Source organism: Paroedura picta, chromosome 8 (genome assembly GCF_049243985.1).
Source record: "Paroedura picta isolate Pp20150507F chromosome 8, Ppicta_v3.0, whole genome shotgun sequence".
NCBI classification, from domain to species: Eukaryota; Metazoa; Chordata; class Lepidosauria; order Squamata; family Gekkonidae; genus Paroedura; species Paroedura picta.
In genome coordinates, this window is record NC_135376.1 from 2,799,229 (window position 1) to 2,824,821 (window position 25,593).

Consider the following 25,593-nt stretch of genomic DNA (forward strand, 5'->3'; position numbering starts at 1 on the left):
TCCCAGACAGAGACTGATCGACCCTTCTTGGATGGGCGGGGGGGGAGGGGGGTTATATATTTATTATCCGCCATCTTGATATTGCATTTTAATTAAGTTTTAATGGGTTTTTACGGGATTTTATTGTATTCATGGATCTTTGTAAACCGCCTCGAGTCCTTTGAGGGCGGCGGTATATAAATATAAACAAACAAACAAATAAATAAATAACAAGCTCGGTCTATAAGGTCATGTTTCATTTGGGTCCAACTCTGAGGGAACATAATAAAAGGATATTAAAATATCAAGATGAAAGATTAACGTACAGATGCATTCCCAGTTATGGAACTTGAGAGTCATTAAAAGAGAACTTTTACTATGCCCCCCGCCCTCCGTTGTCTGAAGAATGTTTTGTGCACATGAAAGCTTATTCCTTGTAAAAAAAGTTTGCGGGTCGTAAGGGTGCCACTGGACTCAAACTTTGTCCTGCTACTGCAGACCGACATGACGACCCACTCGAAGGGTGGCCCTGCTAATCTGCAGTCGAACCGCTAGAGTCGAGTGCAGTGGCAGAGACCAGCAAGACTCGCAGCCCCCTGTGGGGAGGGGAGGGGTCCGGGGGGGTGGATGTCCACAGCTCTGCTTCCCAACCCTATCCTGCACCATCGCGCCACTTCTGGAGCTTCTGGAAATCTGAAGAATGTTTCAGGGTTTCTCAAGGGTAAAAAAGTTGAGAAAGGCTGTGATAGATAAATAATAAATAAATATCCATAGGATTCTTCTCCAGTGTATTACATCACGGTGGCCCCAGGCAGAGCTTTAGAAGGAGTTTAGATAGATACACGGGGGGGGGGGGGGGAGTCACTGCTTGCTATTTATAGTAGTGACCCCTTTATTCTTAGAGCTTGTGTTTGCCAAGGACAATCTCCACAAGGGCGGGGGGGGGGGGCAAACTGTGGCTCTCCAGATGTCCCTGGACTGCAATTCCCATGAGCCCCTGACAGCATGGTCCTCTTCCCCTACACTTATGGGTTTTTCCCCTGGTTTGCTAAGAACTGCTTTATGTTTATTCCATTCATTTATTTAATTCATTCACACCCCGCCTTTCCTCCCCTGTGGGGACCCAAAACGTCATACATTGTTTTCCTCCCCTCCATTTTATCCTCACAACAACCCTGTGAGGTAGGTTGGGCTGAGAGTATGACTAACCCAGGGTCACCATCTGGCTTCCATGGCACAGCATCATTATGGCAAGGGCTCATGGGAATTGTAGTCCACGGACACCTGGAGAGCCACCATTTGGCCACCTAGTGCCTTAAACTGATTTCATGTTGAAAATCATCTTCTCCTTTGGACCAAAATAGCCCCTAAGTTAATCAAGATTGATTGCTTCTGTTTGGTCTCTGCTCAAGGATCTCACATTCCGTTTATATGGCTTAGCTTTTTCTTTCTTTCTTTTTATCCTAAAGCAAAAGGCGTCCCAGAGTCCTCAGAAGCAAAGTCCTCTGGATAGCGAGGTGAGTCCTCAAATAATCACTGTGCCTTTTCCCCCCCTTAGGAGGTCTGTGATCCTAACTATGCACTGACTTTAGAGTCAGCTTTACCGGGATCAGTGGGGATGACTTGAAGAATAAAAATAGGTTTACAAATAAAGTGGGGGGTTTAGACCTAATGTTCCTTCCCCCCCCCCACCCCGGGTTTGTCTGTAAAGCCACTTGGGGTGCTGCTGGTGACTGGCTTCTTCACTGTTCACTCATTTCATCATTAATAACAGATCGAGCTGCCACCTGAGCATCCACGCTGCCATTAAATACCACAGAATGCTCCACCATTAACACACGGATTAATCCCATCCTGGGCTCATGTTTTGTGGCCTCACCCCCTTCCCCGCAGGGTAACATGGGCCAAGCATTGGCATCTCAGCAGGCCTCACCCTCTCAGGTCTGACCGCCCCACGGGAGGTGCTTGAGGCTGATCCGGCCCCTGAATTGGGCTGGATGGCCCGTGCGGACCCTTCCCACGCTAGGATTCCAGAAGGGAGCACTCTGAAAGCTGCCATCTGTATTTGGAAACAGAATTGTTGAATTGATTCCTACCACTTTTTCACTGCAACGTATTTTTCTGCAGCCCTTAAGTTAGCTTTGTTTTTGCTAATGGATAATAGACTTCGCTTCACCATCTCCAGATCACGAGAATTAATGCAAGATGCCCCAAATCTGTGGAAAAAGGACTTGCAGCTGCCTGTTTTTTTGTGTGGCTCCGGAAAGGTTCCAAGCGAACTCCTTTTTGGTTTGTTTTTTTTTTTTTAAACAGCTTCCAAAAAGGTCCCTTCCACACTCTGTGTGTTCTTCCCTGAATGTTGCCCTGTCCCTCGCTGGAAGGAGTCACATAACAGATTGTGCCCTGCTTTGGAGCCGATCACCAAAAAGAAATTGCTGCTGAATCCATTACAGATGTTTTCATGCCCCCACCCCCACCGTTTCTGTTCCCCATTACCAGTCCCCGCCGTGTGCCTTCTAGAGGAAGACCCTCGCCGTCTCCAGACGTCTCTGCTCGTCTGCGACTGTTCTGTTGTGTTGTGTGTCCCCCCGTTTTCTGACCTTGCCCTCTCTCCCACGTCCCCAGTGCCCCTTTCCATCCAGAAAGTCCCAGCACACTGACGATAGCTCCTTGCTGGTGGTAAGAACCCTGCATGCAGCGGCCTCGTTTCCCCGGCAGCATCCTCGATCATCGTGTGCATGTCTTTTCACAGATCGCCCAGATTAGGCAGTCTAGCGCTACTCAAAATAGCATAAAACATGGCAGCCAGTTGAGCCCTCCGGCCACAGACGGCCTCGGTTCCCTTCCCTCCCTTCCAAAGCGGCCCTGCTTTCAGCTTCACCTGCCAAGGCCCAGAAGTGTCCCAGTGAAGCCTGAAGTGTGACGTCACACAGGGGTCTGTCCGAACTGATGGTCCTGATCTGGATGGCCCAGACTGAGCCGATCTCGTCTAAAAGCTAAGCAGGGTTAGCCCTGGTTAGGACGTGGATAGGAGACCGCCAAGTAAATCCCGGGTCGTTATGTGGAGGCAGCCAATGGCAAACCGTCTTTGAATGTCTTTGCCTAGAGCAGGGGTAGTCAACCTGTGGTCCTCCAGATGTTCATGGACTACAATTCCCATGAGCCCCTGCCAGCAAACGCTGGTGGGCTCGTGGGAATTGTTGTCCATGAACATCTGGAGGACCACAGGTTGACTACCCCTGGCCTAGAGGACCTGGGGGGTAGGGGTCACCATAAATTGGCTGAGACTTGACGGCGTTTTATATCCCCCCCCCCAAAAAAAAAAAGAAAGAAAAAAGAAAAAACCCACAAGGTATTGTCTAGCCTTCTGAGATGAACAGCAGGCTCTCCTCATCCTGAAAAGACTGACGTTCGTCCACATCCTCCCTTAGAGACTTGGAAATGTTGCCTTTTCTCCTGCCGTCCGTTTGGCTAGAGGCCGTCTAAATCGCTTGTCACCCACTTGAAAACTTTGGAACCCTCCAGCAGAGGGAAGGTCGAGTCTGAGCACTTCCTCTCATTTTAACTTGGTGGAGGCATCAGGGCAGCTCTTCTTTAAGAGTTCTATCCCCCCCCCGCCCCCCCCCCCCGGCTGTCAACATTTCACACAATGCTGCTTTCATGTTTTATGCTATTTTCTTTCCTTCCTTCCTTCCTTCCTTGGTACCTTAAAACTAGTGATTCAGCCGCCTTGGATCTGTAGAAGGCTCCCCTCCTCTGCCTGCTCTCGCATGACCTGCATGAGTCCTGGTTCCTTTTGCTTGTTAGTTCCAGTGTTCTCCTGCACAGCTGCACCGCCAGGTCACAAGTTCCGAAGCTTGACCCTAAAGGCAAGATAAACAGCCAACCCTACTGACTAGTATTTGGATGGGAGGCCTCTGAGGAAGTGGGTGGGAGTTCCTCCGAGGAACACGAGGGGGCATGATCAGAGTAGCCCCAGCAAGTCCAGTCCCCTCAGGCCTTGGAAACGAGGCAGACCGACTCTGGCTATTGTTTGGATGGGAGAACCTCAAGGATTTGGGTGGGCTGTTCCTCCAAGGAGGTCCAGGGGTCATGACGCAGAGGCAGGCAATGGCAAAACATCTCACAGTGTCCCTTCCCTGGTGGCCAGACAATCCGGGGATCTCCTGGCGACACGACACGCCAAAGAAATCCATGGAGCCGTTGATGCTTATTTTATGACTATCGCAGAGCTGTATTAACAATGACCATCAACCGCCACGCTGCCTGTCCTCTTTGGCTTGAGGTCTGTGCTTCAGGAAGTCTGGCCCCTTGACCCATTCTCCTGGGGGTTGCTGTGTCATGGTGAGGACCACCCGCCCGTCCAAAGTCCCGTCGGCCAAGGCCACGCCCACTTCCCAGTAACCCGTGTAGTAGCGGCCAGAGGAGCCAGGCATGGCTCCCAAGCCACTGAGCTGCTATCACCCCATGGAATGAAGCAGCCAGAGAATGGGGACCAAAGCCTTGGTTGACAGGACTCTCTCTGCTCAGCGTTAACCCTGGTTAAGGTTCAGTCCAGTGAGAGAGTCTTAATTGTGGTTAAGACCAGGGGGCTGCGAGTGCAGAGGGAAGGCATTACGAGCAGAACAGGAAGAGGTCGGCGGTCCCATGGTCCACTCCCGAGCCATGAAAAATGCATTAACAGGCTATGGCAGGGGTAGTCAAACTGCGGCCCTCCAGATGTCCATGGACTACAATTCCCAGAAGCTCCTGCCAGCAAATGCTGGCAGGGGCTTCTGGGAATTGTAGTCCATGGACATCTGGAGGGCCGCAGTTTGACTACCCCTGGGCTATGGGAACAGGGAATGTGATTGGAGGCTACTTTGAGACTCCTTGCTGGGGGTTTGTACCCTGCTTTGTACTAACCGAAGGAGTCTGGTTTCCAATCACCTTCCCTTCCTCTCCCCACAACAGACACCCTGTGAGGTTGGCAAGGGTGAGAGAGCCCTGAGAGAACTGTGACTGTCCCAAGGTCACCCAGCTGGCTACATGTGGAGGAAGTGTGGGGGATCAAACCCAGTTCTCCAGATTACAAGCCCGCCACGCTTAACCGTCATACCAAGCAGGCTCTCTGGACACTGGGTAGAGAAAAGCGGGGTATGAAAAGCTCGTCTTGTGGGTAGGCCCTTAGTTTTGATTTCCCAGGAATACTGGTAATATCTAGAGCAGGGGTATTCAAACTGCGGCCCTCCAGATGTCCATGGACCACAATTCCCATGAGCCCCTGCCAGCAAATGCTGGCAGGGTCTCATGGGAATTGTAGTCCATGGACATCTGGAGGGCCGCAGTTTGACTACCCCTGATCTAGAGGAATAACAGCTGGGTAGAATTGAGAAATGTGGAGCATTCTGGGGAGTGGCTCAGTGGAGAAGTCCCTGCTTGGCATGCATAAGTTCCCAGGTTCAGTCCCCGGTGTCACCGGTTAAAAGGACAAGGCGGCAGGTGATGTGAAAGGCCTGAGCCATGGAGAGCTGCTGTATGCCTTGTATGCACAACACTGGCTGTGATGAACCCAGGGCCTGCTTCCTGTCTGTTCATTAGGCATTATGCAGTCCTCCTACAGATATTCTCTTAATGAGGGAAACGATGGTCAGTAGTAGCCAAGCTAGTGAATTGCACAGAAAACGTATCATTTTTGAGTTCAGGTTTGGGTTCCTTTCTCAGGCGTTCCAGCAAGCGTGAAATGTAGGGTTTTCTCTACCCCCTTCCAACCCCCACCGTGATTTTATAAACCACGTCTAAGAGTGATTTGTGTGAGATGAGTACGGTCCTGTTTGCTTTGCTTGCTTGACTAAGTTTCTTAAAGAAACATCCGTTTTTAATAATTGTCCCTCTAGATTGCGTAGACCAGCCATTCCCAACCTTTTTTTGGGCCGCAGCCTTTTTAGGAGCTCTTCCCAGGTCCCAGGACCACCCTGTGGGAGGCCGGCCGCTCGCGCAACTAGGCAGGCTAAAAAAGGCCTAAGCAAAGAGAGAACTAGCTGTCCTCAATATGCCCCGTCTTATAGATACGTGAGGCAGATTTTGAGGACATTCAACCAAGAGAAGCATGCGCGTTCGTTGTTGTTTTTTCCTTGAATGCGTTAATTCAGATGCGCACAAAGGAATGCATTAAATAGAATCATAGAGTCATTGAGTTGGAAGGGACCTCCTGGGTCATCTAGTCCAACCCCCTGCACTAGGCAGGACACTCACAACCCTCTTGCTCATCCACCGTAGCTTTCCACCCCTTTGAGCCTTCACTGAATCTGCCTTTCCGTCAGATGGCTCTCCAGCCTCTGTTTAAAAATTTCCAAAGATGTGTTTTCTTTTTCTCTCCCTTGATGGAGGCTGAACAATCAGTGACATCATACGTGACAAAAAGAGTATTGCATCGGTTCAGCTACCCATAAATCCTTTGGACTCCCCTTTTCACATTTTTTTCAGTCTGTGACCCCCTTCAGAGATGCTGGGGGAACATACGGCCCTCACTGAGAATGGCTGGACAATCAGTCTAGGCTTAGGGTTATTTCTTTTTCCCTTTCCCAAGACTTGGGCCGAGCTGTAATGACTCTTTGCCTGATATCCCAATTATATATATTTTAGGTAGTTCCCTGCTTCCTCCATTCGGGATGTAACCGAGTGGCCATTTGTCTTGGACAAGCTCTCCAGGGACTTGGGGAATGCCAGCCATTTCCAGCACTTTGAGGGACTCGCCTGTTCCAGCCCCACTCTCCTAGGCATTGTGCTGGGTTTGAACGGAGTCCCGCTCCCAGAAAGCAGTGCCGCACTGTGCAGGACTTGGATCAAAAAAGCCTTTTGTTTGCCACTTCCCTTATGACATCATCTTGGGCTGTCAGCTGAGCCCGTTTCTCTCACACACAGAAGAGGGGCCTGGCGCAGAGGAACTTCCTAGAGGCGCCTCTCCCAACCAGACAACTGGAGCAACCCTCACACCCTTTGCCTTCAGCCTCCTCCTGTCGCGTTGGGGCTGCTGGCCCAGGAACGGTACACTAGCCCTGGCTCCCAGGCAGAGCATCTCCTTGGCATGTAGAAGCTCAAAAGTTCGGTCTCCGGCATCTCCAGCTGAAATGCCCCTTAGTAGGTGATGCAAAGGGCCTCTCTATGCCTGAGACCCTGGAGAGCCACTGCTGATGGACGGAGGGTCTGAGTCAGTATCAGGCAGCTTGGCATGTGCCTATGTAACCTTCTAGTGCCTTCTTTTCCATGCATCTGTCTGCATCTTGGATTTCTTGGTAGTCTTTCCCAGCCGTCTGTTCCACTGAGGTCATTCTTCTCCTCTAGTTCTTTCTCCTGAAGAGTTGGGCGCTTTCTGCCACAGTTGAGTGCCGTGCTTTCGTGGGAAGCAGAGCAGCTTAGCCGTCAGCTCCACCACTCTTTTGATATTCTAGTGTAGCCATCCCCGTGTGCAGTAGGACAGCTGGATTCCGGTCCAGGAGGACCTTAGAGACCAATGCCATTTGGGGGGGTTGAGCTTCCTGCATCAGAGCCCTTATCTGACTCTTGGAGGCTCTTAACCTGAAAATCTCTACTGGACGGAACTCACTGTTTTGGGTGCCCCCCCCCCCATTACAAGTAGCTTAAGAAGAGTGTGTTTCACGTAGCTGACGGAAGCCACGTTGCACTGGGCCACTCAGAGGCTCTCCAGCGAGGCCGGAAGAGTTGCAGCTTCATGCAGGTGCTGTGACAGGAGGTTCCAGCCCTTCCTCGTCCCAGGCCAGGGGCCAGAATAGGACTCAAAGTCCATCGGCAAGACAGGAACACACCACAGGAAGCGAAGGGAGACCACACCTGTTCCTCTGGGCTCATGCCTTCTGCGTCAGTCCCCACCTTTTCGGAATCACCGGGTGGCTCGGGACTGATGATATTTTGGAAGTGTAATGCACGGGGTGTTGTTGCCTGGTTGCCTTGGGACCGTCCCACCCATTTTCAGAAATGCCTTTGGAACCAGGCAGGCCAGGTTTACTTGGTGGAGCAAGCCTGCCCCCAAGAGCTTGTCCAGACGTTCCTAGCACAAGAGGCCAAAGAGGGAAGAGAAATGCAGGAAAGGAGCAGGTTGGCTGCATGAGGACAAACAAGCGCGTAGTAAGCCAGCACAGAAGAAGCAGAACAGTTGGTCAAACTCAGCGAGATGCACCTTGCCTGGGCTCCAGCAGGTTCCTCAGAGCATGTACAGAGCATCCATGCAGTGACAAGATGTTGGATGGGTCTTTAACCCCTCCCCGGCCGCTCGGGGGCCCCAGTTTACGCAGAAGACAAGGGAAAATCCCAGGTGTCTAGGTAGTGACGGTGAATTGAATCAGATCTAAGCTGGCCTCCTCTCTCAGTGTGACGACCTGATTTAGCCCGTCCCGTGAAGAACTCTATCTCTGAAGTCAGAGGCCCTCTCAGAAAATTATTAAAATGATAGTCTCATCCCTCCCCCAAACATCTGGGAGCGGCCCAGGACTTCCAGGACAAATAGGTGGTCCAATCAAAACCCTGCACATCATTTGTCGGTAACTTTCTAATTGCTGCTTTTAAGGGGAAATAGGGCTTTTAGGGGATTGTATTGATTTGTTTTATTTTGTAACCCGCCACGAGCCTGCTTTGCCAAGAGTGGCGGGTAATAAATTTAGTAGTAGTAGTGGTAGTAGTAGTGGTAGTAGTAGTAGTGGTAGTAGTGGTGGTAGTGGTGGTGGTAGTAGTGGTGGTGGTGGTAGTGGTGGTGGTGGTAGTGGTGGTGGTGGTAGTGGTGGTGGTGGTAGTAGTGGTAGTAGTAGTGGTAGTAGTGGTGGTGGTGGTGGTGGTAGTAGTAGTAGTGGTAGTAGTAGTCCTCCAAAAGGGATTAGGTTTGGCAGGATGGCCCCGTTTGGAATCAAAATGAATGAATTATTCAAATGTCAATCAATCAATCTTTATTTACAGTCATTTAGACCAAAATTCGAATGTAAATCCCAGGGGTCCAGGATCCCAGACCTCTTGAGCCTTAGTAAGCTGCTGGGGTTTCTGCCGCAGCATGGAATGATCCTAATCCTGCATGCGCTTCTTTATCGTGACCGGAGCCCTCGCAAGTGTGTCTTAAAGAACGCGTGAAGACTTTGGTTGCAGACTTCGTGTCTCAGGGATAGCTCCGTGCAATAACATAGTGCTGATAGTGAGAAGGCATTCAGCCGTCATGTGCTCGGCCGGCTCCTGCACAGGCTGCGTTTGTTGCTGGTTGGCTGCATTCCTGACATTTTAATCACTGAGCCTTGGGAGCCAAGTCTTTGGGCAACCTGCAAAAATATCTCTGGCCACGTGAATTTAACTGGGCAAGGAGCCAGTGGGGAAATCCCGGAGTTTCATTGCCAACATGGTGCCCTCCTTGTCATACCGGGTGGATGCTGATAAGAGCAGCCCATTCTGTCCTGATTTCAGACACATGGCAGGCCAATCGAGGCAGTCAGAATCCCCTTCCAAAGTTCAATGACCAGCTAGGTGACACTTGCAGCTCCGAGTCCAGAGAGAAATCCAAAAGGAGGGTCCTAGAGAGCAGCGTCAGCGTCCAAGAAACCAGTCGGGAATGCAGGCTGCACAATCAGGAGCTAGCATTGTTTCCACACAGCTGCCCCCTTGTTTGCTGCTTTTATCAGGCTAAACGCCAGCCAGCCACTTCCACCTTGCTCCTGCAAACACTCATTCTCATGGCTCATGCGGAGTTTGTGCTGTGCTGCCAGTCTGGCACTGCACCTTCTGTCTTGCACCTCCCTCCTGTTCTCCCTTCTGTGTCGCTCCCGAGGTTCTGCAGAGAGGGGAGGTGAACTGGCTGGCTGGCTGCTGGCTTTCTGCTGCCCACTCAGGGCTGAGGGACCATTGCCCTGGTGCCCGGCTGTGGGTCCACATCTGGCTCTTCAGAGACTGCTTCCTCCTGCAGAGTCTCTTACTGGGTGTGGGTCTGGGTCAGGCCAGCTGGCTGCCTCTTCCTCAGCGGAGTCGTCTGCGTCACGGCGCTGCTGGAGCTGGCTGGTCCACGACACGGTTTCGGAGGGCAGCCCTCTCGCTCTAGCGGAGAACAGCTAGATTCAACAGCCAGGAGCACCTCAGAAATGGCCAAGATTCCTAATGAAGGAAGCGCCAATGTCTCAATCGCTCACTCCCGGAAGATCTTGTTGGGGGGCAAAGCGCTCCTAGTCTAGGAGGGCAGAGACTGTTCACGGCCGGCTTGTACTTGTAACATTTAAGAGGAGCAGTTTGGGACAATTTGTATGCGATGGTTTCAGATAATACATGCGCCTGTAGCATTATCCAAAGCAGCCTTCCAGGCGAGTAATGGCTGGGGCCCCCTGTTTGCAGGCGTAGGACCCCCGGCATCTCGAAAGCAGGTCTCAGGCCATGAGGCTGCCCACCTGCCTGGCCAGTCGGGGTCGGAAATGCTAGGCGCGGAGTGCAGCGTACGGCAGCTTCCTGGCTTTCCATGCAAGCGTTCGGTGTGTGAGCCTCTTGGTCTCTTGTGCTTTGCACCTTCTGTCCCCTGCAGGTGATTCTCTGCCTCACTGCCTTTCTTCTCTGCCACCCCCGACAGAATGGCTTTGAGCCTGTCTTTGTGTTTGAGGCTGACGGTAACACCAACACCATTAAAAGACGGCCGGGGACCGTCCAGCAGGTGAAGAGCATGCCGGTGTGCCCGTCTCGGTTGGACTGCCCACGTTGTGCTGGCTGTGGTTGTTCTGCTGCCCGGAGTGATCCTTGACTTGATTAGTTTTAAAGCAAACAGAGGCCGTTCCCAGCATAGACCCGGTTGCCAATCTGCAGGTGCCGCCTGGAGATCTCCCGCTATTATAGTTCTCCAGACTACCAAGATCTCCCTGGAGAAAGTGGCTTCTTCAGAGGATGGGCTCTCTCTGAACTCATCAATCCCCCAACTCGATCCCCAAAATCTGCAGGTATTTCCCAACCCAGAGCTGGCAGCCCCAAGTATAGGTCATTTGAAGGGAAGCAAAGGCAAATGTTGTTAACTGGGTCACTGAAGCAGGGGCGTCAAGATCAGCCACTGTGCTGTTATCCTTGAATCTTGTCAACAAGAGGCAGATGTGAAATATTGAGGGAGTGTAGTGGTTAGGAGTGCAGACATCTAATCTGGCGAGCCCGGGTCAGTTCTGTGCTTCCCTGCATGCAACCAGCTGGGTGACCTTGGGCTGGCCACGGCACTGATAAAACTGTTCTGACTGAGCAGTGATATCAGGGCTCTCTCAGCCTCACCCACCCCACAGGGTGTCTGTTGTGGGGAGAGGAAGGGAAGGTAATTGCGAGCCGCTTTGAGACTCTTTTCTGGTATAAAAACCAACTCCTTTCTCTTTATAGAAAGAGGTTGGGGACAGGTGAAGCTGAGAGAGAAGAAGAGTTGGTTCTTCTATTCCACTTTTCTCTACCCGAAGGAGGCTCAAAGCAGTTTACATTCGCCTTCCCTTTCCTCTCCCCACAACAGACACCCTGTGAGGGAGGGGAGGCTGAGAGAGCCCTGAGATTACTGAAGAAGAAGAAGAGTTGGTTCTTCTATTCCACTTTTCTCTACCCAAAGGAGTCTCCAAGCGGCTGACAGTCGCCTTCCCTTTCCTCTCCCCACTACCGACAGTCTGTAGATTGGCCTTTTTGCTTCTGCTGCTGGACATTTGCTGGTTTGATAGACTGGATTTGGGTTCTGTCCGCCCTCTTGGCAGCTTGAGTAGAAAATTTTGTTTGTGATTGTGCTTTCTGTTTGTGCTGGCAACCAGCTCCTGGGAGAGATTGCAGTGCTAACAGTCGTAGCTCAGGAAAACAGAGCAGCGTTTGACAGTGTGGTTTTACTTTGGGGCTGTGGCAGAGCTCTCGTATGTCATCAAAGATGCTGCGGTAGACCCTCACGATATTTACTTGCTTGTCTTTCTGCACCTGGCATCATGGCACTCCTTGGGCTCTTGCCCCAACACATTCATCCCCAAATCATAGTTTTTCTTCTCATCATATGAGGCTAATTCTTTTGATTTTTCTTCACAGCATGCATTCCTTCTCTTAGAGAATTGCTTGTTTGCTCGTCTTCCCTCTTGGTGTCTTAGAGGTGTGTGTTTGTTCCCCTCCCCCTGCCCATGAATAAAAGTTAATCTCTTCTCTTTCTCCACAGAGCGATGACCGGTCAACCATCTCACCAAATTCTCCTACTTCTCAAACAGGTAAACTGGCAAAGGATGCATTTTTGTGTGTTCGTTTATATCAAGCTTTTCTACCCCGTCAGGCCTCGAAGCAGCTTTGGCCCTCTTTCTCCCCTCCTCTGTTCTCACACAACAACCCTGTAAGACGGCCAGGCTGAACATTTATGAGCGGCCCAAGGTCACGCAGCAAGCTTACATGGCAGAAGTGGGGACTCCAACATCCTTTTCCAGCATCCTTTTCCAACCCTGTGTCCAAGATGCCATGCCAGAGTGAAGGAGAACCCTTAAAGACATGCAAGCCAGTCTTCTGTTTGCCAAGAGCCTGATCTCCTTTGGGGCGTGTAGGCCAAGGCAGGTGTCACTGCTGGACAGATTTGGATGATCAGACTGGCACGGTACAGTCGTCCTTGCTCCTGTGCCTTCAGGAAGCACAGGCCTTAGAAACTGTGTACTCCCAGTTGTAGAAATACTGTATGCAAGGTGGTAACAGTAATAGCATTTACGGACTGCTGTAGAAGAGGGTTTTCCAACCTTTGTGGCATGGTGACCCACAAGGCCAAATAGTCCTGCTATGGTGACCCATCCAAGCTGGGCTTAGAAGGCCCTTGACACCCGTCGAGTTTACCTTTCCATTTTCTACCCTGGCAAACAAGACATTATGAGTTAAACCAGCAGCCTTGGCATGAAGGGTGCAGCTCTAGCTTCTGGGCAAAACTTCATGGTAAAATTTACTTCGAACCATAAAGTTTTGGCCAGAAACCAGAGTGTCACTTCCGGGTGACATCAGCATGTCGCAATGTTCTCGGTTTGAGGGAGCTCAACAGAGTGAGGACACGTCTGGAATGTGGGGGACCCCTGCCCGACCCAAGAGACCTGGCGAGCCTAGGTGGGGTCTTGTTCAGACTCCTCGGTGTGCAGCCTCTGGATTGAGCCGGCCCTTGTCCTGCGCCTTCGTCATGCCCAGCTGTCACATTGTGTCCCCCTTTCTCCAGCTGTATTTAAACGCCGTCTCTTCCATTTTTGCCCCCTCTGCCTCCAGTTCACCTTTCGGCTCCGTATCCTGGCCCTGCTGTTGCCGCCGCCGCTCCACCCTACCGAAATCCCCCCCAACGCCCCGAGAGCTTCCTTTTCCGAAATGCTATGAGGGATGACGGAAGCAAAGGTAAACAACGCGGCCAGACATGACTGAGGTCACTCCCACACGGAGCACTTCCGGCACATCCCTGCCTCCAATCCTAGCAGGATTGTGTGTGTGTGGGGGGGGGGGATTCCCATGATATGGGGGCTTAGTCTCCTTTTCAGCTTTCCCCCAGCTGTGCTGTGAGGTTCTGGGATGATCATATGCAACACAGATTCCAAGTGAAGTTGTGAATTTCTGTACTTTCTCGGCCACATCTGACACCATTTCCTCTGAGTCCCCCCCCTCGCTTGAGAGGGGACATGATAGCCCTCTTTGAGTATTTAAAAAGTAGTCACGTAGAGGAGGGCAGGATGCTGTTTCTGTTGGCTGCAGAGGAGAGGACACGCAGTAATGGGTTTAAACTTCAAGTACAACGATATAGGCTAGATATCAGGAAAAAGTTTTTCTCAGTCAGAGTAGTTCAGCAGTGGAATAGGCTGCCTAAGGAGGTGGTGAGCTCCCCCTCACTGGCAGTCTTCAAGCAAAGGCTGGATACACACTTTTCTTGGATGCTTTAGGATGCTTAGGGCTGATCCTGCGTTGAGCAGGGGGTTGGACCAGATGGCCTGTATGGCCCCTTCCAACTCTATGATTCTATGATTCCATTCCCCTGTGCCATCAATGGCCATTTTTCCATTGACAAAGGCCGAAGCCTTCATAAGAACCTCAGAAGAGCCCTGCTGGATCAGACCAGGGGTCCATCTAGTCCAGCCTCTCACAGGAGCCAAACAGTTCTTCTGGAGGGCCAGCAGGCAGGGCAGAGAGGCCGAGGCCTTCCCCAGATGTCAGCTACTGGTGGTGGGATTCAGAAGGTGGCTTTGTTTTAATGTAGAAGTTCCTTTTAGTAACCATGGCTAGTAGCCACTGTCCTCCATGAATCTGTCTAATCCCCTTTTAAAGCTGTCACTATGGCCATCACGGCATTTCCTGGCAGTGGATTCCACATTTAATTGCTCTGTGTAAAGAAACATTTCCTATGTGTAAGCTTTTAGAAGAAGAAGAAAGTTGGCCCTTATATGCCGCTTTTCTCTCCCCGAAGGAGTCTCAAAGCGGCTTTCATTCACCTTCCCTTCCTCTCCCCCACAACAGACACCCTGTGAGGGAGGAGAGGCTGAGAGAGCCCTGAGATTCCTGCTCGGTCAGAACAGCTTTATCAGTGCTGTGACTAGCCCAAGGTCACCCAGCTGGCTGCATGTGGGGGAGGAGCCGGGAATCAAGCCCGGCTCTCCAGATTAGAAGAGGGCTCCTAGCCACTCCACCAAACTTATACTGTCCAAGAAGTAAGAAGGAAGGGCAGAGCAGAATGCAGGAATATGTTACCTGGATTAATAATGCGGGTTTCCCAAGCTCACCTGAACTGCGTGCAGCAGAGACAGAATAGCTCCCAATCTCTGCCTGCTTCCTTATTTTTCCCCCGTCTCTTTTCCAGCTGCCACACCACCACCCCCTCCTGCCTCCGCTCCTATGCACAGCTCGGAAGACTGCAGCGAGAACCGCAATTCCAAACTGCGGGAAGAAGAGGTGGAGCTGATAGAGCAGCTGAGGAAAGTACGTAACCCCGCTTTTTTTGCTCTATGTCCAAGCAGGCAGGGGGTGGGCAATGCCATCTAGTCACAGCCAGCGTACAGCCAAGCTCTACAGCTACAATTCCCATGAGCCCCTGCAGGACAACATCCCTTGCCTGACTGCCAGGCAATCTTATGCTCTCCTGGCTACATGACACGTGCCATATGATAAAGGAATAAATAATACCTGCAGGGGCTCCTGGGAATTGTAGACCATGGACATCTGGAGAGAGCCACAGTTCGGCCACCCCTGCTGTTGAGTTTTAAGGCAAGGCATGATCAAAAGGGGCTGGCCATTGGCTGCCTCTCCATAGCATCCCTAGACTTCCTCGGGGGCCTCCAACTCAAATGCTAAGCAAGGCCCAGCCTGCTTCACTTCCGAGATATGAGACGATCCTGGGGGGGGTGGGGGGGGAGACAAAGAAAGAAAGAAAGAAAGAAAGAAAGAAAGAAAGAAAGAAAGAAAGAAAGAAAGAAAGAAAGAAAGAAAGAAAGAAAGAAAGAAAGAAAGAAAGAAAGAAAGAAAGAAAGAAACCACAGCTACAATGCCCATCCTGGATTCCCTGAGGACTTGAGGGCTGCCTGATTTAACTGGGAGGCACATTGTGAAACTGGGAATGTACGAAAACCATCACCAGGCCTTGGACAGCCCCGTCTTCAGAGGAAAGACTTGGATGGGAAGTCTGCTGGCTCAGTTCCAGGTGGAGCAGGCAGCAAGGACAGAGGACAGAGTCTTTTGGATAGCCAGCAGCACTGGTCACTTAGGCTTGGTTTCATTCAGGGATAGGAGATGTCAGGATTGCATCCTTTTTATGAAATACTTCCTGTGCGGTGCACCACCACACTGGTGTCCGGAACCAAGCAGTTGAGACCCAGCAGACTCACGCCATAGACATCACCATCCGGAATCAGTAGAAAGCTTAAAGTGAAAAGTCTTTGTTTGGAAGAGTCAGCAAAGTCAAGTCCACACGTTGCATCTGCTCACAGACAGCGAGTGTTGACAGAGGCGGCGTGGTAGGAGGTGGCAGGCCCTCTATACCTGGGCCGTGGGAAAGGGGGCAAGACAAGAAACCAACTTAGGTGGGAATTAGGCATTCGCACAGGAAAGTAGGATTGCAGTGTCTTTTCAAGTGGAGTGGTGTTAAAGCAATTTCCCCATCCCAGAAGGCAGCCTTGAGGACGGGAGATGGCGAGGTGCCGTGGAAACCAGGGGGAGCCTTTGAAATGCAAGTGGAGAGCAAGGGGAGGGGGGGCACTCCCAGCCTCATGGGGATGCCAGAATCAGGCGGGAGAAGAATATGGAAACCGGGGCAGGAACCAGGGGTTCATGACAACTGGCCCTTCCCAACAGTCAGAGGAGGGGAGTGCAATGTGGAAGTCCCTCCTCCCGGCAGATTTTCTCCTCCAGTAGTCTGTAAGTCAGAGGGCTGGTTTGGCTTACTTCCCCTCCCCTTCTTCCTCCACATCCACACACCTCCACACCCCCCACCATGTGGGGCAATTTCCCCTTTAAAATTTGGTACCTGTAGACCAGGGGTAGTCAACCTGCGGCCCTCCAGATGTCCATGGACTACAATTCCCAGGAGCCCCTGCCAGCATTCGCTGGCAGGGCCTCCTGGGAATTGTAGTCCATGGACATCTGGAGGGCCGCAGGTTGACTACCCCTGCTGTAGACAGTCTCCTTTTACAGAAGGAGAAAGCTGGTCCTTCCTTTTCTGCATACCCAGGGAATCTCCCCAGTATGAATAATGCCTGCATCATGTTTGGCCTTTCTGTTTGAGTGTGTGTGTGGGGGGGGAGCTGCATCCATAACTGATCCAAGTGATTCCAATTCCCAGTTATTATTACCACCCCCAGAAAGTGTCTGGAGATGGGAAGGGTTTTATAGGCATGCCTGCTCCTGGGGCATTCCCAGGTTCTCACCACAGCGGTATCTGATTCAGCCCGTCCGCACTTGCAGGGAACCGTGACGTCTCCAGAACAGCTCGGAGACAAATCTCCCCAGCACGAACGGGATTGACAGGTCTGGCCTGAAGGCATTGCAGCGAAGTCCGTAGAATGCATTGGTTAGAGTTCCTCTTGTGCCCCGGGATGTGCGGTCCTTGTCTCCGTTCCCACCGGATATGTCAGGGGTAGTCAAACTGCGGCCCTCCAGATGTCCATGGACTACAGTTCCCAGGAGCATTCGCTGGCAGGGGGCTCCTGGGAATTGTAGTCCATGGACATCTGGAGGGCCGCAGTTTGACTACCCCTGTGATATGTTTTTCATCGTCTGCGGATTCTAACGTCAGTCTGCCCCTTCCCGTTTCAGAACATGGAGTCCCGGCTGAAAGTATCCCTGCCGAGCGACCTCGGGGCGGCGCTGACGGATGGAGTCGTGCTCTGCCACTTGGCCAATCACGTGCGGCCCCGCTCCGTCCCCAGCATTCACGTCCCCTCCCCGGCTGTAGTGAGTATCCGCCGGGAGGATGTCCGGCTACGAGTTCGTTCTGCACTCGCGGGTCTGTCTACAAGGCTCCCCAAGTGACTTACAAACAATCAACAAGATATATTGAACTAAAAAATAAAAGCAGTCAATAGAAAGGATTCTGTGAAACTACAGAACAATAAAAACTAACAATGCACCTCTAGGCCTGCCAAATTCCTCGTAGATCTCACCGCTCACTTGAAATGGTGGAGGGAGAATTTTTTTTAAATGTAGCCACTGGAAGTTCTTACAGGGAGAGCCAAAGGGGTAGCTCTAGGAATCACTGAAAACTGTCTATCTAATTTATAGACAGAGCAAGGTGGCTCAGGGCAGTCTACCTCATGATGTCCACATCAGCAGTTAAAACACTGCATTAAATTTCAGTTATGAAATCTGAACTAAATAATTTAAAAATTGAATGGCGGTTTAATTTAACACCCGATGTCCAAAAGAGAACAGCAGCATCAGCAATCTCTGTCTGCCTTCTGTTCTTCTTGAACTAGAGAATGGTCTGGGGCATCGTTTTGATAGGGAGAGCCTGGTAAAACATGCAATTCCTAGAATTACCATTGATAGCATTATAGAGTTGGAGGGGACCACACAGGACACATGCTGATCCTGCACCGAGCAGGGGGTTGGACTAGATGCCCTGTATGGCCCCTTCCAACTCTGCGATTCTTGTCCAACCTCCTGCTCAATGCAGGTTCAGCCTAAAGTATCTGTCCAGCCATTGCTTGAAGACTGCCAGTGAGGGGGAGCTCCCCACCTCCTGTGGCTGCCTGTTCCACTGCTGAACTAATCTGTGAGTTTCCCCCCCCCCCCCCCCCGATATCCAGCCAGTACTGTTCTACATGTACTTTAAACCCATTATTGTTGGGTAAGGGTGGGAAGTAACGGGTAATGAATATAAAGTAGATGCAAAACTAGAGAGCCAGCTTGTTGTAGTGGCTAAGAGTGGCAGCTTCTAATCTGGCGAGCCGGGTTTGATCCCCCACTCCTCCACATGCAGCCAGCTGGGTGACCTTGGGCCAGTCACAGTCTGGCCCAAGAACAGTTCTACTAGAGCTCTCTCAGCCTCACCTACCTCCCAGCGTGTCAGTTGTGGGGAGAGTAAAGGGAAGGCAATTGTAAGCCACTTGGAGACTCCTGGTAGAGAAAAGCGGCATATAAAAACCAACTCTTCTAGAAGAGAGGAGGGCGGGGTGGGGGGAGCCTGACTGATTCCTGATTCATCGGGGCCTCAGGGGGTTTGCTCCCCAGCCACCTGCTGGATCCTCTGTTTTGTTGCTGTGTTTAAATTTGAACTGGGTTTAAGAATCTTGCCCTCCTTTCCTCTTTCCCGCAGCCTAAATTAACTATGGCAAAGTGTCGGCGGAACGTGGAAAATTTCCTGGAAGCTTGCCGAAAGATCGGTGTGCCTCAGGTAAGAAGAAAAAAATGTTTGCGGTCTTAATGTTTGCTGACCTCCCTGGAGGCCGACATTTAGCTGAAGCAGACTGATTTAGGCTGTGTTTACTGTGCTGACCGTCACCCTGGAATCTGGGGTCCAGAAACGGGGGGCTGCCTGTCTCCCACTGTTACGGGTACTCAATGATCTGTCGTCCCGAACGTTCGCATTAAAAACATGGGCACAGGGGAACAAACAAAACGGGAAATGAAATCACGGGCTTCCTGTTCTGTTTCGGAGAGTTTCCAGTATGAGGCCACCTGTTGATGATAACTGGGATAAAGTCGGTTTCAGTGTTCAGCAGCTTCTAAGCACACGAAGCCGGCGACTGATCTGACTCTGCCAAGTGGCCCCTTTCAACCTCAGTCGGTTCACCTGTGGGAGAGGATTGGAAATCCTAGTGGGTGAATGGTCTGTCATCCCCACGTGCTGAGCCATTCTCGGGCGTCTTGCCTACAGAGGAAGACGTGGGATTTTCACGGCCACTCTCCCAGGAAGAAAACGTAACCAGGACCCAAAGTTTTTCCAAAAAGCTGTACGTGAGAGTCTGAAAGGGAGGGCTCTCTGCTTGCTTGGCTTCCCAGATTCTCTTTTTGTCATTCACAAATGGAGGCCCCTGTTCCTGACAATGAACGGCTCGTTTAGAGGCAGTCGTGCTGCTCTCTGTTGGAAGGTATCTTGGCATAAATTCCCACTTGGTCGTTGCACAGGCTCACTTTTTTGCCCTGTGGGCCATTTTTGGACTTGACGCTCCTTCTCCCATGCATTCAGCTGCGGCCGTTCAGCCCATCAGCCCAAAGGCCGACTTCGTTTGTTGCTCAGAAAGCATTTTGTTTCCTTTCTTAATTTATAGCCTCTTGTGCTTGCTGCGGTTCTGGAGGACTGCGCTGCGTAGAAGGCAGTGCAGTCAAAACAGAGTACAGAATTAGAGACTGCAAAAACAACCGTGAAATAAAATAGGATGGCAAAACCAGAAAACAAGGCAATAAAAGCAGCATGATATATGCAGCGGACACAGGAGGCTGCCCCATCCTGAATCAAATCCTTGGTCCATGAAGGCTGGTATTGTGTCCTGGCAGGAGCTCTCCAGGGTCTCAGGCAGAGGGCTTTAACCACACCTGCTCCCTGGTCCTTAACTAGAGATGTGCTCCCAGATGCTACATAATGCTCCTTTGCTCTGTCGCTTCCACCCTGCCGTTCGGTTGCGCTTCAGTTAAGGGCGAAGAGAGCACAGTATTTGTACAGAGGCCGGAGACTTATCAAGAGGAGTTCTCCCAGCCTTATCACCCCCTGCTCTCTGCTCCTTTAGAATCCTAGAATCATAGAGATGGAATGGACCTCCTGGGTCATCTAGTCCAACCACCTGCACTATGCAGGACACTCACATTCCTATCGCTCACCCACTGTCACCTGCTACCCCCTTGAAATCTTCCCAGAATCAGCCTCTCCATCAGATGGCTATCCAGCCTCTGTTTAAAAGTCTCCAAAGATGGGGAACCCACCACCTCCCGAGGAAGCCTGTTCCACTGAGAACCCTAAAATATGGTTAATCCTAAAATATGGTTAATTTTAATTGAAAATCTAGCCATTTCAGAAAGACCACCACCTTCTCAAGGGGGGGGGGCATTCAAAAAGTGCACCATAGTCAACAAAATCAGAGTCCAGTGCCACCTTTAAGACCAACAAAGATTTATTCAGGGCGTGAGCTTTTAAGTACAAGCACTCAAAGCAGCTGAGAGCTCGCTCTGAGAGAGCTGTGACTGGCCCAAGATTACTCAGCTGCCTGCATGGGGAGGAAGAGTGGGGATTCTAACCGGGTTCTCCAAATTAGAGGCTGCTGTGTTTCACCCACAACACCAAGCTGGCTTTCAGCTGTTTTGAAAAGCTGTCGTTCTCTAAAGCAGGGGTAGTCAACCTGTGGCCCTCCAGATGCCCATGGACTGCAGTTCCCATGAGCCCCTGCCTGCATTTGCTGGCAGGGGCTCATGGGAATTGTAGTCCATGGACATCTGGAGGGCCACAGGTTGACTACCCCTGCTGTAAAGCTGGTATCCTGCACAGAGCCATGCTCTCATCATCCCAGCGCAACCCCGTCCAGCCGACGGATCGGTGGGCACGGATTGCTCCAGACTCCTTGGGCACTGATGAGTTTAGCGTGCTCCCCACCCAACCCCTCCACCTTTGCTGGCAGAAAAGTGTCAAGTCCAAAAATGTCCGTCTTCAAAACACAGACCAGCAAAACGGGCAGAGCTGAGCAGGTGACACTCCATTGGGAACTTATGCAGGATTCTACATTCAGAGACCAACTTTGCATTGCTGAAGGGGGGCGGGGGGGGGGCGGGAGGTCTATCCTCTGCTTGCATTTCTCTTCTGTTTGTTCCACTGCTCCACCGAGAGACCCTCTCACAGATTGAGCTTTCAACCAGTTCTCCTTTGAATAACTTCCTGACCAGATCAAGACACTCCTGTCCCTTCCATAGCCAGGGGCAGCTTGGTCTTCAAACCTCTTTGGCCGCCCTTTAATTTTTGAGAGGCCGTTTGCTTAAACGGAAGCGAGAGGTCGGAAGGCCCCCGTGTGGGAAACCGCTCCCGCCGTATGCTTCGTGGATGCTTGCCTGTCTGCTAAGACTGACTCTAATTGTTTTTCTGTCTGTTTTCCCTTCCTGCTCACACTTTGGACAGGACAGTCTCTGTTCCCCTTCTGACATTCTCCAGCTAAACCTCAGCGTTAAAAGGACGGTGGAATCTCTCCTTTCTCTGGGGGCAGATTCAGAAGAGCCCACCCTCCTCTCCCTTTCCTCCCAGATTTGCGGCTTTGCGGCGTTTTACTGTGCTCTGATGCTCACGCTCTGTGTGTTCTACCGCTGGGTCTGTTTCCTCTAGCGGAAGGCCGGGGGGTGCGGCGGACTCCCTCCCAGGCCTTCCGAGGGGTCGGTGAAATGTCCACGTCCCAGCCGGGGTGGGTGGGTGGGGATTTTTGTGTCTGTTTGCTCTCACGGATTCCGGGTCACTTGGAAAGGGCTCTGCGGGAAAGCCCTGGTGCTGAGAAGTGACCCGGTGTTTGCTGTTAGCCAAAAATCTTAACACTTTGTCTGGAACACTTTGTAACTTTGAGCAAACAAAACAAACAAACAAAAATCAACCCTCCGTTGCGGTGTTGGAATAGTTAGCCAATAAAAAAAGGAAAAGTGTAGATATTATTTTAATTGCACAGTTTAGGGTATTTTTGTAGCACTTTGCCCCTTCTGAGCAGGAGGGGGTGGAGACAGCGGTGGGAGGAAAGCCAGGCGGGGGGAAGGCCGGATGCCGCACCGGCAGCTGAGTGGCTGCTTCCTGGACCGGAAGGCTTTCCGCGCATTTTGACCTCCTTTGGTGTCTTCAGACCAGAACTGCCCAGCGTTTCTTCAGGTTCTCTCCACATTTGCTAAGAACAAACCGTGGAGCTCGCTCAGGGTTTTTCAGCGACCTCGGGCCTGTACATCGGGGGCCAGATTTTGCACAGACGGCAGCACCCTCCTGGCTGCCTGGATTCCAGGCACACTCCTGCTGTGCCCCTGAGCACCCCTCCGCTGTACTAGCCAAGCAGGCAAAGCGTGAAGCTGCCGTTTCCCGAAAGCCAGGCAGCTGATGGTCAAACGCCTTTGCCGAGGCAACCCACTGGCCACACCAACAGCCCCCCTGCGTTTAGGGAAAGGGTCCTGGGGCTTCTCCGCTTCTGGTGGCTTTCCCCGATGGCTGAGCTTGGGAGTCCTCTTCTCCCATGTTGTGTTCACCACAGTAGCAGACTGCTTGCGTCAGGAGCGTCTGCCCTGACTTTTCACGTTGCTGCCGGCAATTGAGGCTGGCTCCCCGCTGCCTGCACTGCCCTGCCTGTGAACTGGCCGTATTCGCACACATATGCCCATGCCACAAACTCGTTTCGTCTCCTCCCTCGTTAGAATTTGCTCAAGAGATTGCTGGCGCCGTAAGGAATTGCCCATCCACACCCCAGAGACCTCGCTCACTTCCTTTCCTGGCATGCGGCTTCCTCCTTCTTTAGGATTTACTCGCGAGCAGTGGTGCAAACTCTCCGCTTGCGTTTCGGCCCCTTCGCTTCTCAATAGGCGCAGCCTCTTCTGGGCAGGCTGCACCAAATCTCGCATCTTGCTCCCGCTGCCATTCATGTATCATGTTCTGAGTTCCTTTTCTGCTGACGGAGTTCTGAAAAGCAGGATGAGGACGTGTAGGCTCTGCTGCAGGCATTCGGCCCTTGGAAAGAAGGAAAGGCAGGCGGCCGCCGAAGGCCCAGCCCTTGGAAACCTCTGGCATTCAGGAGAGCTGAGGCAGCAGGGGAGCTGCCGACCCCTGGCAGAACAGCCCGCTCCACACGGGCCCTTTCCCTCGGATCACTGGCAGGGATCTTTCAACAGGAGGAGGGAATGCCACAGCAGAGCGGGGCAGACCATCCCGGTGCCCCACGCTCTGGCTGTGCGCAGGCGTCCACGGCTGTTTGTCCCCAACCTGGCTTTTGCCACCATGAGCGCTAGAAACTTGAATTTACATTTTACGCTAAGAAGGAGATTCACAAGGTGCCGAATTCTTCCGATGGCAAACCCTGCTGGCTCCCAAGTGTGCAGTCCCTCCTGTGTGATAAGCAAGGCCCTGGCTGAGGAGCACAAAGTATTCTTACTTCACTAAGCCCTGAGGGGAAAACCTCTTTGGCCATTAACTGGTTTAAGTCCGGGGGGGGGGGGGGGGGTCATGCTTGCAACCAGACTCCTTGGAGGCCCTTTGCCTTGCAGTGTGCTACAGGGGTGGCCAGACTGTGGCTCTCCAAATGTCCATGGATTACAATTCCCACGAATCCCCTGGCAGTATGTCCTTGCAGGGGCTCATGGGAATTGTAGTCTGTGGACATGTGGAAAGCCAGCTTTGGGCCTTCCCTGCATATGGCATCTTCTTTATTCACTTCTCTTATGTCTACCGTTCTCCCCCAGGGGGATCCAAAGCACCTCTCCTCTCCTCTTTTTTTTACCCCCACGACAACCTTGTGAGGCGGGATAAGCGGAAAGTGCAAGATTGGCCATAAGTGAGCCAGCAAGATTCCATGTCATGAGCGGGGATTCGAACCCGGGTCTCTCAGTCCCTAGTCCAGCTCCCTCAACTCTGTAACTCAGATACCGTCCCGGTCCAAGCGTTGCTTTTCTGAGGTCCGCACACAGCGCACTTGCTTTTCTCAGGGAGACCTTTCCTCTCGAAGTTGTCTTAAAGCACAAATCTCTGCCTCTTTGTCGGCTCTGCCTTCGGTCATCGGAGCAAGCTTCCGCCAAGGCACCCTTCCGCTCTGACCCGGCTTTCCGGAATCCGAAGCTCAGCAAAGCAGAGCGGAGAAGGATGACTTGCTAACGGCAGCACTTTGCTCCTCCTGGGGAGTCCTCCACTGATGTGAGGCGCTCTTGCGCTTGAGCACCACCACCTCTTACAAGGCAGAGGAGGGCTTATGGTAGCCGAGACCCTACGACTGTGACTTTTCTCCGCCCCCTGGCAGCGTGACTGACGGGCCCTTCTGCACCACTGAGTGCCTTCCGCCGCTGAGCCTTTGGGCCGCCCGCTCGCTCGCTTTCCCGGGTCCGTGCCCTCCAAACACCAAAGACAAGCTTGCCAGCAGCACAAGATAGCCCTCCGCTGATTCTGCTCTAGTCTTAACAGGTTTGATGACCCACGAATCTTACCACGTGGCCCCTTTCTGGGTCTGGAATTACAGGTGTGTTCTGGGCACCCTTGTGGCCAAGTGCTTAGCTTGCCTTCCTCAGCCCAGATCTCTTTCTTTCCGGTCAACTAGAAATCACCCACCTCGGTCTCCTGTCGGAGCTGCACACGGTGAGCCCTCGAGGAGCCGGACTTCTGCCGATTAGAAGGACTTAATTCTGTTGCAGCTGGAGTCGCCTCCAGTGGCAGCACGTTCTTCAGGGCACGAGCTTTTGAGAATCGGTTGCACAGCCATTTGGGTAGATGAGTTAGATTCGAGTCTAGTCGAATCGTGCCCAAAAAGAATCAAACTTCCTTTTGCCGGTTATGGAACGCTGACTCAACATACGCTGGAAATCCGGTTGGTCTTTAAGATGCAACTAGCTCTCTTCCTGCAGACCCACACAGCTGACTCTGAAACTTAATTCTGTTAGTCTCCAGCGGGTGGCCAGCCTGTGGCTCTCCAGATGTCCATGGACTACAATTCCCACGAGCCCCTGCCAGCATAGTCCATGGACATCTGGAGAGCCGTAGGTTGGCCACCCCTGTTGAGTTGCCACTGGAGTCTTGTTTTGATTTGGTTTTGCTAGCAAAGACGAAAGCCGATGTCTTCGGCAGAACAGTGTAGTTTTCCTCTTGTGACTAGAAGCCTATGCAACTCCCCTCCTTGCAGTTTCAACAGGGATTCGCCATGAGACTCTCGAGCTTCTTTTTACAGCCATAAGGACTAGAAACTTCTCCTCCGTGACCTCTTTCCTCTGCCTGCCTTCCTTTGATCCCTTTTCCCCGGCCTAGATGCCGGGCAGGTGCTTAATGTGCACGCAGGTGAGGTTTCTGTGCCCAGTCAAAATCCAGGTCTCCCCTGCCTGTAAAAGTCTTGGCTTCGAGCTCTGCACCAGACAATGAAACAGGGAATTTCCTGCAGAAGTTCATGCCTCTGGCAAATACTCATCTCTCCCATGTGTGTGCAGGAACATGCAAGAAGCTGCCTTAGCTCCTTCAGATCATCGGTCCACCTCAGTGAGACCTGCAGCTGTTCTCCA

The 25,593-nt window shown here is 51.9% G+C and overlaps 1 protein-coding gene across 8 annotated transcripts in view; it reads left to right on the forward strand.

The window, feature by feature from the left end:
• LRCH3 (leucine rich repeats and calponin homology domain containing 3) overlaps positions 1–25,593 on the forward strand; it is a 110,260-nt gene that overhangs the window by 76,186 nt on the left and 8,481 nt on the right. For 4 of the 8 annotated variants that reach the window (XM_077348063.1, XM_077348067.1, XM_077348066.1 and 1 more), the window contains 8 exons: positions 1,449–1,496; positions 2,605–2,658; positions 12,137–12,185; positions 13,204–13,326; positions 14,774–14,892; positions 17,221–17,358; positions 18,722–18,799; positions 21,506–23,553. In XM_077348063.1, coding sequence (XP_077204178.1) covers positions 1,449–1,496; positions 2,605–2,658; positions 12,137–12,185; positions 13,204–13,326; positions 14,774–14,892; positions 17,221–17,358; positions 18,722–18,799; positions 21,506–21,706 — 810 coding nt within the window. In that variant the 3' untranslated portion in view covers positions 21,707–23,553. Of the gene's footprint in view, positions 1–1,448; positions 1,497–2,604; positions 2,659–10,561; positions 10,643–12,136; positions 12,186–13,203; positions 13,327–14,773; positions 14,893–17,220; positions 17,359–18,721; positions 18,800–21,505; positions 23,554–25,593 lie in introns of those variants that run through there. The other 4 variants (XM_077348070.1, XM_077348069.1, XM_077348065.1 and 1 more) reach the window with 4 other exon arrangements.